The sequence below is a fragment of the Acomys russatus genome, chromosome 30, assembly GCF_903995435.1.
Source record: "Acomys russatus chromosome 30, mAcoRus1.1, whole genome shotgun sequence".
In the NCBI taxonomy this organism is placed as follows: domain Eukaryota; kingdom Metazoa; phylum Chordata; class Mammalia; order Rodentia; family Muridae; genus Acomys; species Acomys russatus.
In genome coordinates this window covers 15,565,561-15,582,210 of record NC_067166.1, presented here as the reverse complement: position 1 = coordinate 15,582,210, position 16,650 = coordinate 15,565,561, and the positions used below count along the sequence as shown (strand labels likewise).

Sequence of the window (16,650 nt, the reverse complement as noted above, 5' to 3'; positions counted from 1 at the left end):
AGGGGGAGGGAAGTATGGAGGGGCTAGCTGAGGAAAACATGGGGTTGGCAGGACGGGAGTGAGATGAGGAGGTAGCAGAGGTAACTGTAACCACAGTGCAGTGTACACAACTATGATTTTATAAATACTTTTAAGCATATATACTTTATATGCAGAAATACAGTGGCTGCAACTAACTCCTGATCAGACACAATGGAGCACAAAAATTCCATTGATCAAAACTCTTCTTTAAAAATTAAAAAAAAAAAAAAAAACAGAACCAAGTTAATTTAAGATGAACAAAATTTAAGAATTCATACAAAGGAGGTCTCCTAAAAACAACACACAAGAAACTGTTCAGGGTGAAGACAAAAAGAACAGATGGACCTTGGGAGCCGAGAATAGGGAGTTCTCCATCTCTACAGTAGGAAGGTGATAGGTAATACCCAAATCTGCTGTCAGGAGATAGTACAAATGTGCCCTGCCTGTGAATTTGAAAAGCAATTGCAAACACATAAGTACACACAAAGAACGTAAAGGAAGTCAGCCATGGTGAAGAATACAACAGGAAATATCTCTTATAAGCACTAGAGTCTTGGTAAACTAAGAAAAGGTGCAGTGGGCTGGAGGTGGGCATAACCAAGAACATGAGTGTAAAACACATGCTTAAAGCCAGGGACATATTACTCAGATAAAATTAAGACCGCTAAACCAAAGGGAGTCTCATAGGTTGAAACATTCGATCAAGAACAAACCATGACCAGAAGCACAGGGTGGAGCAGAGGCCTCACTTCCCACCCAGCCCCAGGGCCACAGCTAACCATGTAGTAAACCCTTTGTCAACACTTGTCTGCTGAGACACAATCCTATTTGAGTTGTGTTGTGAAAAATGTACTCTATGATAAATCTTCAGTATTTATTTCAATTTTAAGGATTCTTCAGAACAGCAAAATCTAATAATAGTCCACTCGTAAGACACATTACAAAATTTGCTTGTCCTTAAATTAACCTACTGAAAAAACCATATACCCACACAATACATATACATGTATGCATATGTTCATATATAGTTTGCATTTTGATGAGTTATTTTCTAACAACCACTAAAAAGATACTCGTGCTAAAAACACAGTAAGCAAAATTCCAACCTTAGAATGTCTTCATGCCTCGAGAAGCAGAGACAGGAGGATCTCTGTGAGTTCAAGGCCAGCCTGGTCTACAAAGTGAGTCCAGGACAGCCAAGGCTACACAGAGAAACCCCGTCTCAAAAAACAAAAAAGAAAAGAATGTCCTCACACCTATCCAAGGTTCTATAAATTGAGGTACAGAAATTTTTTTTTAAAGACAAAAGTAAATTAATCACTCCTAAGTTTCCAAATGATATGGACAAATGTCACAAGAATGGCACCACCTGGATTCATATTTGGAATGGTTATAGTGAACATTTACTTTTAAGTTTCTAATTAAATAGTCTTGGTAATTGCTACAAATCTTTCATGCCCTACCAACTTCAACAGAACCGGATGCATAAATGACAATGAAATGTCTGCACCAAACAGTGTCTTCACTATCACCTCGCCTCACCGAGAGCGCCAGGACAGGGCTCAGCTTTCCTGTTTTTAGGGTTATTGGGGGGGGGGGGGCGGTGGTTTGGAGTTTTGTTTGTCTGTTTGTTTTATTTTATTTTAAATAACTCTTAAAAGATTTGTATGATCTGAAGAGAAACTGAACTATTAAATCATTCTTCAACATTCACTTTGTTTTATTTTCAAAATAAATGCATTTTCAAATCCATTATTCTTACAACAGCAGCTTTATGCTAGAGATCTGCATGTTCTCCCATTAAGAGCCTTCAATGACAAAGAAAATACTTAAATAATGTCATATCCTTGGAAATTATACAAACTTGACCTAGAATGGAAAAACAACCAACACAAACCGCAAAGAGTAAGGTAAATTTAAGAAAATAAAAATGCAAATACACATTTTAGTCGTCTCTTGAATTTATTAACCTAAAAGGCTTAATTTCCATTTTCCTGCATCAGCTTTATTTATAAAATGTCGTGCCCTATAAATACACTGTTATTTTCTATAGTCAAGCACCCTCTTAACAAATCTTCTCATTAATATGTAAATGTAAAGTCAGTCGGTCTTCTCTCTGACAGCCCCATGAATTCCTAGCACACTGCATAATCGGCTTTGACTTGGCATCCACTATTTATCATCAAAGATGTCAGTTAGAAAAATTATGGAAAATGCACTGCAATTGATATGACTGCAATATACTTTGTCAACACTTAATTGTTCCTCAAATCGTACATTTACATATAAACAGCCTAAATACTGATCTATAATGATGCAAATAAACTAAATTAAAAATCTCTTCTGCCCTGAAGAAGCTTATTTGTATATGATGTGTTCATTTGAGGACTGACAAAAGCATGCACATCAGCTCACCTAAAAAACTATTTCTAATAATTTTCAATTCCTAAAAGCTAATATCTCACTACCCTTCAAGAATATTAACATAGACGGTCTTAGGGATTTATTTTTTTTAAAAGGCATTGGAGATAGCTCAGCTGTGAGAACACTTGCTATACAAACGAAGACCTGAGTTCAAATCCTCTACGCTCACTAACAAAGCAGAGCTCCAGGTTCAATGACAGATCCCATTTTGGTGAAATAAGGTGATGAGTGACAGAACATGAACTTCAAGTATTTTTCTGACCTACGCACTCACATATGCAAAAATAAAAGCTTTTTCTCTTTGGAAAGTATATTTAATTATAGATGTCATCTGCTTGAGCACCATAGACCACGGGCTCTGAGAGTAAGCAAACGCAAACCATATTAAAGTCAATGGGAAATATAATGTAAAGGAAGAACAGTGGCCTTGGGCATCAGATAACTGTGTCTAAAGTTTGTAGGCCTTGGTGTCTCTATCTATAAATGGGTATGAAAATTTTGACTGCCCAGCACGGTGGTTTGAATGCAAAATGCCCCATAGGCTCATATGTTTGACCACTTGATCCCCACCTGATAGAACTGTTTGGAAAGGATTCGGCGGTGTGGCCTTGTTGGAAGAGATGTGTCACTAGGGGTGGGCTTAAAGGGTACAAGAAGCCCATGCTATTCCCAGTTAGCTTTCTCTGTTGCATAGTTGTGTCCCAAGATGTGAGCTCTCAACCTGTCTGCTGTGTGTCCTGGCTATGATGCTCATGGACTCCACCCCTCTGAAACTGCAAGCCTACAATAAACTCTTCTCTACGCTGCCTCCATCAGGTCTGTCACAGCAACAGTCCGCTCCCTGGTCCCACCCTCTGCCTTGGTTACTTTTCCTTTGCTGTAATAAAGTACCATGACCAACTGAACCTATCTACCACATAGGAGTACAGCAAATGATAAATCAGAGTATCAGTTTTCCTTTAATACAGAGAGGGAAACCAAGATCCCTAAATTTGGTATGATAGGAAAATGTCTATGTGAAATAACTTCTAAGTTGGTATGTTCATTTGGTGACACTGTTTCCTGGCTGGCACATTCTTACTTCAAGGTAAACACCCTTGATTTATGTATGGTGCAGTGGTCCCTGCACAGTGTTTAGGAAGTGATGTGTGTCTATGGGTGTAGGAGTGAGAGACTCAAACATCTTTTACTCACTGACTCCAGGAAGGCCAGTCACTCCCCAGGCTTCATCCCAGGTTCTGCTCCACTGTGACATTCTATTCTATGATAGCCTTAGTTATAACAAAAAACTCTACTACAAAAACATTTTAAATATTTTCTGAAGCTGAAAGCAGATAAAGAGCTGAACACGTCTATTTCAAGTGTGGCTAAATTGTCTTTATTAGTTTTAGTCTTACAACTTGGTTTTTTTTTTTTTTTTTTTTTTTTTGATAAATGAATAAGATTAAAAAAATAATAATAATTTCAAGTGATAAGAGTAGTTTAAAAACCCAACATGAACTATGTGCATGCACTCAGGAAGAAAAACACCCCATCAGCCACCATGGCAGAGGCTGACTGAAACCAAAGGCAGAGCTTCTGAGGTTGGGGCCCATGGCTATGGGATTTTCATTACAGACACACTGCTTAATTTGGTAAACAGTCTTCAAACTGAATGCTAAGCAATAATGAATTAAATTAATTTTGTAAGATAGAGAAGTATATGGTAATAGTAAAAGTTCTTTGACTTGAGTCATGTAGCCTAAGTTACTTTTTCATATAGTAGAAAGATGGAACCACTTTACTTACAGTGAAGTTTAGATGCTCCAAAAGGAGACTATTTCTCAAAAAAAAAAAAAAAAAAAAGTAATAACTTAAGATTTAGAGAGCAGAAGGAGCCTACAGTCCAGGCGCAGGCTCATCCTGTGAGCACAGAAGGACGGAAGAGCCTACTACAGTCCAGGCGCAGGCTCATCCTGTGAGCACAGAAGGACGGAAGAGCCTACTACAGTCCAGGCGCAGGCTCATCCTGTGCATGTGTCAGCCTCGGTTCAACACAACATTCCCAAAGTAATCAGAAAGAAAAAACAAACAAACTGAAACACACCATTCAAGGAGATAAAGATACATAAAAATGTCTTAATCTCTTTAATACTAAAAACTAACTCAATATGGAAAAAAATCTATGAAATATTTTATAATTTTTTGTAACCTTGATATGTCATTTAAAATACCTATTTTGAGAGCATTAACATTTTCCTCTCAGATTAATATTATTTTTAATATTAAAAAGATGTTCTATACACTGTATAATTAGTCTGGGAAAGCTCAGGACTGATTTTGGGGCTGGAGACATGGCTCGTCTGTTAGGAGTGCTTGCAGCTGTTCCAGAGGGTGTGAGCTGAGTTCCAGTACCCACACAGGGTGTCTCACCTGCGACTAACTCCAACTCTAGGAGATCCACACTCGCTTCTGACCTGCTCAGCAACTGGCGCATGTGGAGATTGTGCATACATGACAACACACACACACACACACACACACACAAAATGAATGCACCCTTACACACAAAATGCACATTGTGAAAACACATGCACAAACACATTCATACACACACATGTGCACACATGCAAGATCATGAAAACATATACACACACACATATGAACACACTTGTACATGTTCACACCCAAGCACACATGCACAAAAAAGCATACATGCATATACATACACACAAACATACGCATTCACATACATGTGCACAGAACACATACATATAAACATGCACACATACACAGAAATACAAAATAATATTGCATTAAAAGTAAGATGTCAAAAGATGAATGTTCTAGTATAGTATTGCTTAAGATTTCCTTATATAAGCTTAAATTTACATTTGATTCTGTATAGAAACAGTGAGTTCTTTTACAAACAATACAATTAAAACTTCTAAGTTTCTTGTAAAGAATATGATACATTTCTAATAATAATCTCCAAAAGAAAATAAGTTCACTTTATAAAATATTTAACTATTGACTTCACAGACTTCAAGTAAAAAAGGAAATAAACATATCTTAGAAGTGTAAAACTGGGGGGTAAGAAGTTTAAAAGTTCAACAGTATTTCATTTATAAAATCTAGAAATTAGTTATCCCAAGTGTAAATTCATAGTCCAGAGTCACATTACATACTTTAGGAAATTTAGGTACATAAGATAAACAGGGCTTAAAAAGGTAAAATCAATTACAAGTAACAGAACAAAAATGAAAACCAGCCCAGGGCTTGATAACGCCATGTGACTCCCGCCAAGTCTCTCACAACAGATTAGACAGTACATCTGCACACAGGCACCAGCAGTGTCAAAGCGAGCTCCCACTAGGATGCAGCTTCTGATTACTTCCCTCCCTTAGCACACTGCACAGGAAGGACACCAACCGGCACCCACCTCTCTCCAGGGACTGACAAACTGGGTGCGAGCATATCTTGTTAGCATGTGGATGATGACAACTTGCCCCCACTCCTCAACATCAACCAGCAGGTTACAGAGCTTGCGGTAATTCCTGTGAATCAGATCAATTCTATCCGGACACACTTCTTCAAAAGCCATCACCACACTGCCAGCCACCAGCTAAGAAGAAAGCAATAGTAACTCATTAAAATACACTCTCCACCCAGCCAACATCCTCGTCAGTGCTCCAGAGCACAGTTAATGCTATGACAATAATACTCAAAGGTCTAGTCATTCAGCTACTATGAATAATAAAAAGTAGAATTTCCTTGAAGAATACTGCTAAGGTCTATAATTACTAGAGAAAACCAGTCTTTTTTCTGAAGAGAGATAAATCCAGGTTATTTCATTTTATCAAGTTAAATTCTAATAATTTGTACATGTATTAAATATTAATAATTCCGTTTTCTTTAAAAAAAAAAAAAAAAAAAAAAACCTTAAACTTTAATGCTTTCTTTGTTGTAACAACATCCAGAAAGAGATTCAAAGCAACACTGAAATCCAACTGTCAGCTTGGAGTGAATTGAAAGTCACTTGACAGCCGAGCATGGTGGTGCCCGCCTTTAATCCCAGCACTCAGGAGGCAGAAGCAGGTGGATCACTCACTGAGTTTGAGGCCTCTTTGCTCTACACAGTGAGTCTAGGACAGCCAAGCTACACAGAGAAACCCTGTCTCGAAAAAAAAAGAAAAAAGGGCTTGACAATGGACTTGCATTACAAAGTACACAAAGAACACTTAACACATTTAAATTGAACACATTTCAAACCATTCTGCTTACCAACATAACTTACTAAAAAAAACACACACACACAAAGTGACTGAAATATTAGTATACCATGCATAAAAATCAGAATAATGTATTGCCAACAGGGGGCAGCCTTCCCAACACTGGCTTTTGAGTTGTCTTGCTCTTACAAATCTTGGGTGAACTGAGATTCTTTTAGTATAAAGATACAAGGCAAGCAGAATACTTAATATACAAATTCTTCTATATGTGTACCATAGATATATGTGCAGTTAGCCGACAGTATAATAAGGTTTTGAAAAAACAAATTAATATCATATTCTTTCTAACCATTGGAGATTTTCCTTTTAGTATCTAAAATTTCCCCAATGACTAAAAATAAGCAATTAAACAGGAATATAACTTATTGAAATGGTACTTTTTGAAAAATATTAGCTACATGATATTCATATTTTGAGTGTTTGTCCCTCTACTTGGTTGCCACTTAGTTTATTAATATGCAACCAGCAATACAATTGAAAGAAAACAGCTCAGAATATAGACTTGCTATTATGCTAAACAAGTTTCAAGTCCTGTGGGGATTTTATGAATTACCAATCAGTATAAACGTGAAGCCGCATTTATTGACTCCAGCCCTACCCATGGACTGGTGCCTGCTGGTCCCAGCATGTATGTACCTCAATCGAAAAAGCAAAGAATTGATTATTTGTGTGAGCTAAATAAAAATGTATTATACGTCTAATTTCCTATTTGCAGTTGATACGAAAAGCAAGTTAAATGCATGTTTTCAACGCCATATCTTGAAATCTTCTGCATAAATTACTCTTCAAATATATTCACAGCAATTTACAACATGTAATTATATAAGATTAAAATTAACAATTTAAAAATCTCTTAAAATAATCAAGTTGAGAACAACAAACTATAGAATAAATTACTATTTATGAGTCATAAACATCAACATATATTTTATATACAAATCAATAATTACTATCATAAATAGCTGGTAAAGAATGTTAAATTTAAAAAATGAGGTGTTTTTCAGTATAATCTATAGAACTGAGCTCATTTTAAGTTTTTAAATAGCCTTCATTTTTTAAATGCTGTACAGAAAAAAAAAATCAAGGTTTTTTTTTAAAACCCAGGAAGTATTTTCTTCCAAATGATTAGACACCAAACAATAAAACAGAAAATCAACTGCTGCAGGATATTAAATTTATCAAGCCACAGCAACAAGCATCCAACTGTGGGGACCTAACAAAGTACAGATCACCAAGACATCCCAGGAAGGAAGGAAAACCATCACTGAAGGACAAATGAGGCTTCAGGAAACATTAAAAATAGGAAAAATGTAAAATAGCACCTTAATAAAACAACACTGACCATTTCAGAAACGAACTTCATTGTACAGTTTGTTTGTTTTAAGCAATCAGAGCTTTCTGATAAACACTAGCAGAAGAATTGATCATTTGAGTCTATTAAAATGTTCAATATCCATAAAACATTCAGAATTAAAATAAAATGATCTACTCAGATTTCAAAACCAAAAATATTGGTTTCCAAAAACAAACAGTTAATTTCCATCTCACTGTGTCAATAGCTCTTCATAGAGTGGAAATAAATCACCCCAACAAAACTGCAATGAGCTCATCAGATTCAAATGCAGCTTTCCATTTATGTATTTTTTATATTAAAGCAATAAACGTGGTTCGTTTATCTCCCCTTGGTTGCCACGTTTTTCTGTGCTGTTGCTATGAACTTCAGCCATTAGCTGCGCTCCAAGGTAAAGTACATGAACCATCAACAAAAGTGACATCCCATCTATGGAGTTCATATTTTCTCTAGATTATCTATGCTAGTTGACAAGCTGGTAATGAAAAAAATCACACTAAGCAAATGGTTCCTCTAATAACAATAAATTTTCTATAAAATTATGAAGGGTACAGAACGTTTCCTTGCATCTATTTTGTCATGAATTCTAATTAACGTTACAAAAATCTGAGTGCTGGGTCATCACAAGAAGTGCATCACAGTTTGATTGATAAGATGGTATAAGTTAGCCAATGCTGCCAAGACTTTCTTCCTTTAAATTAATGGCCATCCAACCTGCCCTAATCATACAGCCCAAATGATATTCCCCTTCTTATTTCAATGTTCTTGAGGCATGGAAAATAGGAAAGATCGGTCATTTATCTTCTAATAGCTGTATAATAGATCTATCACAATAAAACATCTGCACAAACTCAGGGGTGGGCTTCCTTCTTCCCCCAGAACTGTGAGGCTTTTACCAGCATTAAATCAATAACTTAGAAAATAGTATCTTACCCCTACAATTTAGCTATGAGCATCAACCTATTCATTAAACAAAATTGGAAGCTAAAATTAAAGAAACTTTGAGTCATTTAAAAAAAAAACAATAAACAACTCAGCTTTTCAGGAAGCATTAATGTAGTTTATCTTCCTGATTTAATGCCTCTGATAAGATTTCCTTGAAATTAACTTGGAAAAAAAAATAAGTACCAACTTACCTAGGGGCATTCTAAATATTTGGTTCCATGTTTTCAATGCTCAACAAATATTATATTTTATACTTCAAAAATATATATAAACAAGTGCTACAGATTCAAGGATGCATTTATAATGAAGCATTTGAAAAAGTCTGTGGTAAAGCCAATTGTGCTAAACACACAAGGCAGATGAAAGTGGTGTGAATCCAGAAAGACATAACAAAACTTAGGAAAACAAACACTAACCCCTGACTGGAGATAACAAATACAGAGGCAGAATGTTCCCCTCTTGTTCCCTGACTGCAGGTGTGAGCTTTCTGAACGTCTATGTAAACACAAAGACAAACAACAGCCACCTAAATGACATTACCATTGCTGGTCAGCAGTCAACAGAGCTATGTGCCTGTTGCTTCTTTTTAGGGAAAAACTACACACTTGTCTGTGCAGCTACACACTTCTCACATGCTAAACCGCCTCAGAGATCACAATGAGAAAACCCACCATAGACAAAGAAAAGCAAAAGTAACTTTCTCCCCACATCAGTCGAGCTGAAATAAACAAGTTTTAAGAATAGCGACATTTTTCACATTCTGCTCTTTCAGTAACATAAAAGCCACAATAATGATCCCCATACTATACCAGTAAATAAACTCAGTATGTGGAAGTAATTAAATTGTTCATTTGATTGAATTTTTTTTTTCTTTTTCTCTTTTTTGGTTTTTCAAGACAGAGTTTCTCTGTGTAGCCTTGGCTGTTCTAGACTCGCTTTGTAGACCAGGTTGGCCTCAAGCTCACAGTGATCCACCTGCCTCTTCCAGTTAGACAAGTTAATGATATCTATGCAAAGCTGAAATCAAACCTCTTACATACTTGTCTTTTTGTACCTAGAGGCTTCTAACATACTAAAAGACCTTGGAGGTCTCAATAAGAAAATCCTCTGTAGACTAAGAAAAACAAAAGTAAGTCCTAAATCCTTTTTTAAAAAAGGAAAAAAAAAAAAATCAGGCTGAGGATTTTGTCTAGTCAGTAAGATGCTTGCTTTGTAAGAATTACAACCTGGGTCCAATCCCCAAAACAGTTATAAAAATAGCCATGTACAGTGGAACATGGCTGTAAGCCCAGGGTGGAAGGACAGACATGCATGGTGACACGGGACTGTAATCCCACGGGTAGAAAGGACAGCCATGCATGGTGACAGGGGACTGTAATCCCACAGGTAGGAAGGACAGCCATGCATAGTGACAGGGGACCGTAATCCCATTGGTAGGAAGGACAGCCATGCATGGTGACAGGGGACCGTAATCCCATTGGTAGGAAGGACAGCCATGCATGGTGACAGGGACTGTAATACCATTGGTAGAAAGGACAGCCATGCATGGGGACAGGGGACTATAACCCAGAGGTAGGAAGGACAGCATGACAGCCATGCATGGTGACAGAGGACTGTAATCTCACGAGTAGGAAGGACAGCCATGCATGGGGACAGGAGACTATAATCCCACAGGTAGGAAGGACAGCCATGCATGGGGACATGGGACTGTAATCCCACAGGTAGGAAGGACAGCCATGCATGGGGACACGGGACTGTAATCCCACAGGTAGGAAGGACAGCCATGCATGGGGACACGGGACTGTAATCCCACGGGTAGGAAGGACAGCATGACAGCCATGCATGGGGACAGGGGACTATCACCCAGAGGTAGGAAGGACAGCATGACAGCCATGCATGGAGACAGGGGACTATGATCCCAATGTAGGAAGGTAGAGATAAGAGGATCCCTAGGGTTCCCTAGCCAGCCAACCTAGGCTACCGGGTGAGCTCCAGGACAGCAAGAGAGCTTGTCCCAAAAATCAAAGTGGGAGAGAAAGCAGGCTGTAAAATGGCTCAGTGAGTAAAGGCACTCACTGATAACTCAGAAGAACTGAGTTCAATCCCCTGAACCTATGTGGCAAAGGGCAAGAACTGATCCATACAACAGCCTTCGTCTAACTCCACAGGGGGAAAACAGGGGAGGGAACAGATACCATACCTGGAAAGATGCATGTGCACGTGGAAGTTTCAATTTTAGTATGGCCTCTAACCCCACCTGCCACCTTGTTTTGTTTTGTTTTGTTTTGTTTTGCTTTGTTTCAAGTCAGGGTCTCACTATATGGAGCCTTGGCTGTCCTGAAACTCACTCTATAGACCAGGCTGGCCTTGAACACAAAGATCCACCTGCCTCTGCCTCCCTAGTACTGGACTAAAGGTGTGCAACACTACACCCAGCTGTCTCCAAATTTCTTTAAGTTTATGATAGAGCAGAAATAAAAGTAAACTACATGTAAATTAAGGAGCTGTTCTTCTAAATCTCACCATTCCCCGCAGTACTTAGCAAATGTCCTATAGTAAAAGTACTTTTAAAACGACAATTAAGTTATCTGCGTATTGGTAACAGGCTTGATATTTGCACCCTGAAGCAGCATGTCTCTAGTTGATATCGCCTATGCATCAACAATGCATAGAAGGAACACAATGAAGACTCGTAACCCACTCTGCCTGGAGAAGTGTAGGTGGCTTAGGAATGGGCCAGCAGCTGCGTGTCTAAGCGGGCAGCATAATGGCACTGTCAGGATAAGCAGTGAAGAAAATAAAGGATATGAAGTATCTGCTCAAACACTCACGCAGTGCAAAGAAGCAGCAAGGAAGGAATGAAAGCTACACAAGACAGACAAATAAGCAGGACGGCAGCTGGAAACTCAACTGATTCAAGCAACAGAACACTAAGTGTGAGTAAATCAACTGTTCTAATCAGAAAACAGGTACTGTTAGATTTAATTAAGTCAAAGGCATCTATAGCCTACCTATAGAAAAAAAGTAAATTAAAAATACTTTTGAATATGAACGTTTGAGAAACGAAAGTGTGAAAACAATCACAAATTAGACTGTACATCAAACAGGAGACAGTACTATTAAACATAAAACAGACATTTTATAAATAAAAGATGAAATTGGTATAAACACAGATATCAACATCAGAGCTCCTAAGTATACAAAGCAAACACTGACAGAACGGAAGAGAAATTCCAACACCTACTTTTCGATATGAACTGCAGGCACGGGCCAGCAAACAGTTCACTGGGTGAAGGTGCTGACAACTAAGTCTGACAACCGTGACCTCAGTTCTAACCCCAGAACCCACAAGATGGGAAGGAAGAGGGAACCAAACCTGCAAGTAATTCTTTGACCTCTACACACTCTCCATGATGGGTGCACCCATACACACACACACAAGTACAATTAAAAAAAATAAACAGGCACAACAAGGAGACTGAAAGCATAACAACACATACAACAACTCAGACCTAGTAGACATCAATGAAACACTCTACCTAACAGAACAAGGACACGGTCTACTCAACCAAACACTGCAGTGTTGAGGACAGGCCGTGTGTTAATCCATAAACTAAAGAAGCCAGTAACAGAGAGACCTGCTGCATGGCGACAGTCCATGTTCCCTAGCGTGACCCACGAGCACTTCCTGGGCAGCTTTGAGTTGTAACAAGTGGGTACAGAGGCCGTGTCTAAGAGTCCAGCAGACAAAGCCTCCAGTCGCCTGCTCACACACCCCAGGTCACCTCTCTTCCTAAGTCTGTCATGCCAATGCGCACACACAAACTGAGCATGGACAAGGGTTGCAAGCAGATAACACACATTCTCAAAAGACTATTCATCTTAATTAGAACAATAACTCTTAGAAGCAACAGCAACAAAAAAGAACATCTTTCAACTATAAATTTTTTTAAGGAAGAACTACTTTGAGAAATGTTTTAATGTCTAGAAAATGTGCAGAACCTGGGCATGGTAGAGCATGTCTGCCACGCCAGCGCTCAAGAAGCTGCGGTCACACAGCTGTGAAGCAGAGGCCAGCCTGGTGTAGGCAGTATGTTCCAGGTCAGCCTGCGCTGCACAAGACCCTGTCCTACAGACCAGCAAGCCAACAAGCTAAGACGAACAGTGTAATACTAAATCCTCTCTCTGTTTTTCATCAGGTCTTTTAACACTTGCTTTCTTTGTTTCTGTTGGGTTTTGTTTGGTTGTTGTTGGTTTGGTTTGTTTGTGGCTGCTGTCGTTATTTTGTTTTGAGACAGGGTCTTACTCCGCAGCCCTGGCTATCCTGGACTCACTGTGTACCCCAGCCGGCTCCAAACTTCCAGAGACCATCTGTGTCTCTCCTCCAAGTATTTGGAAAAGGTGTGTGCCAATACACCCAGCTTCAATACTTTAGACATGAGCTGCATTAATAATTACAGCACTATATAGAATTAGAAATATTCCTAGTAAATCTGCCATGGTAAATCATAGTAAAATAAAACACAATTTTAGTGACATCAAAAGACGATACTCACGGTGCTCTTATCTTTCAGAAGCTTCTCAATGACTTCAATTAACATTTCCTTCTGCTCTGGGTCAAGACTAAAGCATTAAAAATAAATAGATAAATAGTAAGCCCCATGCATTTATTACCCTGAGTCCTAGCATTCAATGGCACTTATCACTTCAAGAATGCTGAGGGGTTCTAAGAGAAATGGGGTGCGCCTTCTCATCAGTGCACTGCCTTCCCTCTCTAACGCTGCTGCTCCCGTTAACCAAACCAGGTGTCAATCACTTCCCAAGACAGCTGAAGAACTTTAAGGAAATAGCTAAAAGTGCCTGGCTGGAAATTCCTTTTTAATCTCAAGGAGAAAAAGTAAAAGATAGCAAATGTTTTTAACTATGGATGTGTAACTGCCAAAAGCAAAAAGAGCATTTCTAAAGAAAACCTAATTATATTAGCCTGCTAATGAAGAAATGCACTATAATGCTGACATCTAAACCAAAGAACGGGGAGGTGGGGAGTGTGGTACATTCACACAATGGAGTATTAGTCAACTGTTAAAAACAATGACATCATAAAAATTTGCAACTATGGAATGAAAAGATCATCCTGAGTGAGATAAACTCAGAAAAACAAGCATGGTATGTACTCACTTGTAAGTGGATATTAGTCCTAAAGTACAAGATAACCATGCTACAATCCATAGACCCAGAGAAAGAAACTAAGTAACAACAAGGAGGGCTCAAGGGAGCACAGGTGGATCTCCCAATAGATGTTGCCAATGGACTGGGGGTGGGTGGGGATGGAAACAGGAGGAATCAAGTATTGGGGGGACAGGAGAGGTCACTGGGAGAGGACACTGGAATGGGGGGGGGCATTTGAGTGCAGTAGAAACGCCCTGAAATCTAGGAGAGTGACCTTAGCAAAGTCTCCTAGTTATGGGGGATACAAAGCCTGAACTGGCCACCTTCTATAACCAGGCAAGGCTCCTAGCAATGGGACTGGGACATCAAGCCAGCCACAGCCTCCAACCTATAATCTGTCCTGCCTGTGAGATGTGCTGGGGTAATGTTGGTGCAAAATTTGTGGGAGTGGCCAACCAATGACTGGTCCAGCAAGGCCAACTCCACAGAAGGGAGCGCATGCCTAACACCGCCTGAGTGGCCAGGAACCAGAGGCAGGACAGACAAGAGACACAGGATAAAACTAAACACAACTGGCAATAAAAATAAAATAAATCAATGAAATAATTCCTCATGATATTCTGCTACACTCATAGATCAGAGCAACTGATGGAAGCAGATGCACAGGCAAACACTGGGCAGAGCCAGGGGAACCCACAGAAGAGCGGGAAGGAGGACTGTAAGAGGCAGAGGATATCATGAGAACAGAACCCACAGAATCAACTGAACAGGGCTCATAGGGGCTCACAGAGACGAGAGTGACAAACACAGACCCTGTGTGGGTCTCAGGCAGGTCCTTTATGGTTGCATAGCTTGGCGCTCCTGTAGGACTCCCAACAGTGGGAGGGAGCTGGGGTGTCTCTGACTCTTCTGACTCCTCCTGGGACTCTTTTCTTCCTACTGGGTTGCCTCATCCATCCTTGATATGAGGGCTTGTGCCTAATCTTACTGTAATTCGGTAGGTTATGTGTGGTGGATATCCCTGGGAAGCTTGCTCCTTCTTTAAAGGGAAATGAAGGAAGTGTGGATCTGAGGGAGAGGGGAGATAGGAGAGGGACTGGGAGGAATTGAGAAAAAGAAAAACTGCGGTCAAGATGTAATGTATGAGAGAAAAATAAAAGACATCTTTTCAAAAGAAAAAGTGCCTCTGGCCTACAATAGTTTCTCTAACTACAGATGCCTTATGTGGCCACAAAGAACATTACCTGTACAACTTCTGTATAGCGTGGGCTGCGTTCTTCCTAACGTATGGCGACAGGTCAGCTGAAGCCTCCTTAATAGCCAGCATCATGATAGGCACAATAATTGGCACTCTAATACTTGACAAAACTCTCAAGGCACTTGCACGGATTAGTTGATTTGGGTCCTAAAACAGAGTGAAAATACCCATCAAATTTTCAAATGTATACTTTCAAAGGCACCTGTGCGTGAGCTGGCAGGTGTTACAGAGCATAATCAACACAGCAGAGGAAGAAAGTGCTGTCATTTAAGACAGGCAAGGGTGTCTGAAAATAGGTAAGAAAAGGAGGAGTCAATCCATCTTTTCTGAACAGTGTTTTAAAGAACAGAGGTGGGCACGATGCTCGTTGACTATTTATTACTAAATGTATTAGGCTTTTAATCTTTCATAGCAAAATGCATCATGAATTTAATGTGATCTTTGAAAATGTCCCACTGTCTTGTCTTTGTACACTTGCAGTAATCAGTTGGTACAATGACAACCAGTCCTTCCCCACATGACAATGATGCAACAGACATAAAGAAACTGAAGCGACAACTTCTGTGGCAAGGTTCCACATGGTTATGCAGAAACCATTTTCTAAGGCTCCTGAATCTGCACTCTGGGAGTTCCTTTAACTCTTTCAGGCCACAGCGAGGCAATTTAGTAGATTATTGTCCCATGTCCTTAAAGGACACACCTTCAACTGTGCAGCCGCCTTGTGGCTATTTACCTGCCCGCCCATCATTTACCTTCAGTGCTCGCTGAAAGGTGCTGATGGACAGAAGCGCCAGGTCCTGCTGTTCCTCAGCATGCCGGACGAGGTACACGTACACCAACTTCTTGATCTATTTGGAGGGGGGAAGAAAGGCAGTCACTCCTACCAGGGTGAAAATTTAAAACTCAATATTTTATTTTACCAAAATCCATTCTCAATTTTCCACAAGTAAGTAAGTGAATCTAGTCACAGCTTAGACTGTAAAACAGATGCTACTTTGTGTGATAATGACAGCAAAGGAAAAAGCCTGCAAAAAGTAAGGACTTTAGGAATGCAACCCAGAGAAGCAACATCCTATCAAGGTATCTCTTCCTTCTACAGGGAGTCTCTGAGAAAAATTTATGTAATATCAAAATATCAACTAACTTTCAAAATAAAAAATCAAAGATAATATAACAACTCGGGCTCTTGCCATCAGGTATTTCCATATCTG

General features: G+C 39.3%; 1 protein-coding gene across 1 annotated transcript in view; it reads right to left on the bottom strand.

Annotated features, from left to right (window-relative positions):
* The window catches only part of Ap3b1 (adaptor related protein complex 3 subunit beta 1), a 202,242-nt gene that overhangs the window by 137,163 nt on the left and 48,429 nt on the right, over positions 1-16,650 (bottom strand). Inside the window, exons 4-7 of the mRNA XM_051172495.1 lie at positions 16,192-16,287; positions 15,426-15,586; positions 13,569-13,635; positions 5,867-6,049 (exon numbers count right to left, since the gene is read on the bottom strand). Of these exons, the coding sequence (XP_051028452.1) occupies positions 5,867-6,049; positions 13,569-13,635; positions 15,426-15,586; positions 16,192-16,287 (507 nt within the window). The remainder of the gene's footprint in view (positions 1-5,866; positions 6,050-13,568; positions 13,636-15,425; positions 15,587-16,191; positions 16,288-16,650) is intronic.